This window comes from Nannobrachium achirus, assembly GCF_963921795.1.
Source record: "Nannobrachium achirus genome assembly, chromosome: 13".
NCBI classification, from domain to species: Eukaryota; Metazoa; Chordata; class Actinopteri; order Myctophiformes; family Myctophidae; genus Nannobrachium; species Nannobrachium achirus.
In genome coordinates, this window is record NC_137833.1 from 35,481,002 (window position 1) to 35,484,205 (window position 3,204).

Genomic DNA, 3,204 nt, shown 5'->3' on the forward strand with positions numbered 1-3,204 from the left:
TGGCAGTACCTTTATGAGGAGCGCTTTTGCTGGGCCAACAATGAGGCCCCTCAATGCACATTTCTACTGTTCTACGAGGGAGATCTCATTGCCGAAAAGGATGGAGCGCCACAAGGATTTCGAGACAGACTTTATTATTTTTTTGAGGGGGATGAATTGTGGACAGGCGGGGTTTAGCGGACAGACAAACAGATGGATGGATGGATGGGAGTGTGAATGTATGGATGGGTAGATGGATGACGAGAGGCTAAAGGGATGGTTGGATGTGTGGAGAAAGAGTGCTCGAGTTACTTCCCCGCGTAATTGTCTGTCCCGTTCCTCCACTCCTCCCGAACAAAACAGATCTGGAGTGCACTCTTCAGAATGGAGAGAGTGCTCTAGTTGGCTCAATGTAGTCAATATGCCAATATTGTCTCTACACACAAACAGTTAAACAGCCACTCCACAAGTCCTCACTGATACAAGCCATGTGTCAAATAAAGGTCTCTCTTAATGGAAGTGGCAACATTTATTTTAAAATGGTAATTGATTGTAATTAATTCAATATAGATTGAAATTTGATTTGATCTGCAAATAACATTTTACAATGTTCACTTTGCTTGTGTACAATTAATCATGATTCTTGTTTCTTTTAAAGATGATTTAATTCCTCATCCATGTGATGGCTGATACAAAATGTTATCTAATTGAGTGATGATTGCTTTGTTTCAAAAAATATATTAAGTATTATTTATAAAGTAATGAATAACTTATATTTCTGTCATTGCTACTGATATTTTGTATAGGCCTACAGCACATTTAAAATAGGCTATTAAGATATAATAATAATTATAATTGTTGTTATTATTATTGTTGTTGTTGTTGTCGATGCTTATACAATGAACATATAGTCGTTATTTCATTATGACACTATATTTGTCAGTGTTGCGGTGCAGTGATTGTCATGTATAGGCTAATTATGCAGCATGAACGCAATCAATCAACTACGGAGTTTCCTAAAACTCCAGTCACGGAGTGGTGTAGTAAACAGTGACACCCACATGCTGCCATATGGCAAGCAGAGTGCTATGTATCTCAGTAGGCATGTTGCCTCTCTCCCAGCGGAGGCCTGCAGCATGCATGCAGCATGCACCCCCCGTGGCTGAGAGGCCGAAAAAGAGGGCATTTCCCATCCATGATCCGTCCCAATTCCCTCTGGAAACTAATGTGGCTGAGTTTTTATGCGTTGTGTTTTTTCCCCCTCTATGTCCAAGTTGGTCAATTACTGTAGGCCTATATGAATGCGTATATTATCGCAATAAATAATGCATTACTAAAATGTATAGGATAACTTTTTTATATTAATGATAAAATAGCCCTGCTGAATTACAGTAAAATACATGATTAACAATTTAAAAACTGACCCGTTTATCCATGGAGTAGACTATATATTTTTTTCTTTTTTTCTTTTTGGAGGAGCCATAAGAGGAGAGTAGATGAGAGGAAATAGCCTATGCAATATGAGAGGAAAAAACAAGAAATGAAAATAAAAGACTACAGGAGGAAAGAGAGGGTCGAAGAGAAGAGAAGAGAAGAGAAGAGAAGAGAAGAGAAGAGAAGAGAAGAGAAGAGAAGAGTCCCCGACAGTGTTGTGACAATGGCAGTGAATGGATGCGCACCGTGGTCACCGCAAGAGTCAAAGCATACCGCCCCTTCTGACAGCCACGTCATCTTAACCAGGCCTTATGAATAGGAAAGACGCTTTTGTCTGCCGGCACTCTGCTCGCCTCTATAAATACTATCTGTCACCTCACCACACTGACACAGTGTCACAGTCACAGAGAGAGACTGAGCAAGACGCACGAACCACAGAGAGGGAGAGTAAACCAACGAGCCGATGTGTTAACTAGTGTTGCCATTTTTTTTAAAGCAACGTGGGACAGTGTACGGGACACGGGACAACATCAGGTGACCAAAACAAACAGAGTGACTTAAAGCTCCAGAGAGAGCGAGCATATAGAGAGAGGAAGAAGAGAGAGAGGGAGAGAGAGAAAGAGAGAGAGAAGAGAAGGGAGGAAGCCGTACGCAGCGACATCCTCTCCATAACCTCGGGAAACGAAGCCCATAACATGCATTCGGACTCCAGCAGCGGCAGCAGAGCCTCTTCGCCGGACATGGACGACATGTTTATCCGTGAGCACCACCACCACCACCACCACCTGGGCTCCTCCGTGTCCTCCTCCACGCCGGGCGGAGAGCTGCGCCAGAAGATGAGCGGCGGCGGTGGAGGAGGAGGAGGAGGAGGAGAGCACCTGTCGTCGCGCTCCTCCGACAAGTCTCTGCAGGGCGGAGGAGGCGGTGGCAAGTACAAGCTGAAGAAGCAGGTGACGGAGCACGAGGTGCAGACGCTGCGGCTCAAGATCAACGGCCGGGAGCGGAAGCGCATGCACGACCTCAACCTGGCCATGGACGGCCTGCGCGAGGTGATGCCCTACGCGCACGGGCCCTCCGTGCGCAAGCTGTCCAAGATCGCCACGCTGCTGCTGGCCAGGAACTACATCCTGATGCTCAACAGCTCCCTGGACGAGATGAAGCGGCTGGTGGCGGAGATCTACGGCGGGCACCACTCGGCGTTCCACTGCGGGACCGGCGGCGGACACGCCGGGAGCCCCGCCGGGGTCGGCGTGCACCACCCCGGCGTGCACCACCCTCTGCTCGGCGGCGCGCTCTCCTCGTCCACCACCTCCACGCTGTCCAGCGCCCTGCCGGGGCTCGCGTCCATCCGCGCGGCGGTGCCCCACTCCCACTCCCACGCCCTGATGAAGGCTTCTTCCCCCGCCACCGCCCCGCCGCAGCTGCAGCTGGGCCCGGGCTTCCAGCACTGGGCCGGGCTGCCGTGTCCCTGCACCATCTGCCAGGTGCCCCCTCCTCCCCCGCACATCCCCATCAGCGCCGCCCTCACGAGACTTACCGCGGAAACTTTGAGCAAGGAAATGAAATGATGCCCGCGAACTGTGTGGGACTGAGGCGAATTATCATAGGCTATTACAGTGGTTCTCAAAGTGGATTTCTGGGACACTAAATTGACCCTTACAAGTCTGTAACTCTGACAGCATACAAATGGAACCAAATGAACACGTTTAGGGTTCATTTAATTGGTTCAATTTGTACACTGTCAGAGTTAATGAGACCTTGAAATGTGAAAGTTTGAGAAACAATGTCATA

At 48.5% G+C, this 3,204-nt stretch overlaps 1 protein-coding gene across 1 annotated transcript; it reads left to right on the top strand.

The window, feature by feature from the left end:
* Window positions 1-2,108: 2,108 nt before the first annotated feature.
* Window positions 2,109-2,981, top strand: olig3 (oligodendrocyte transcription factor 3; the record flags this gene model as incomplete). Its single annotated transcript, XM_080739896.1, has 1 exon — window positions 2,109-2,981. One exon carries the CDS (start codon window positions 2,109-2,111, stop codon window positions 2,979-2,981), a length of 873 nt encoding a protein of 290 aa, XP_080596022.1.
* Between the last annotated feature and the right edge of the window lie 223 nt (window positions 2,982-3,204).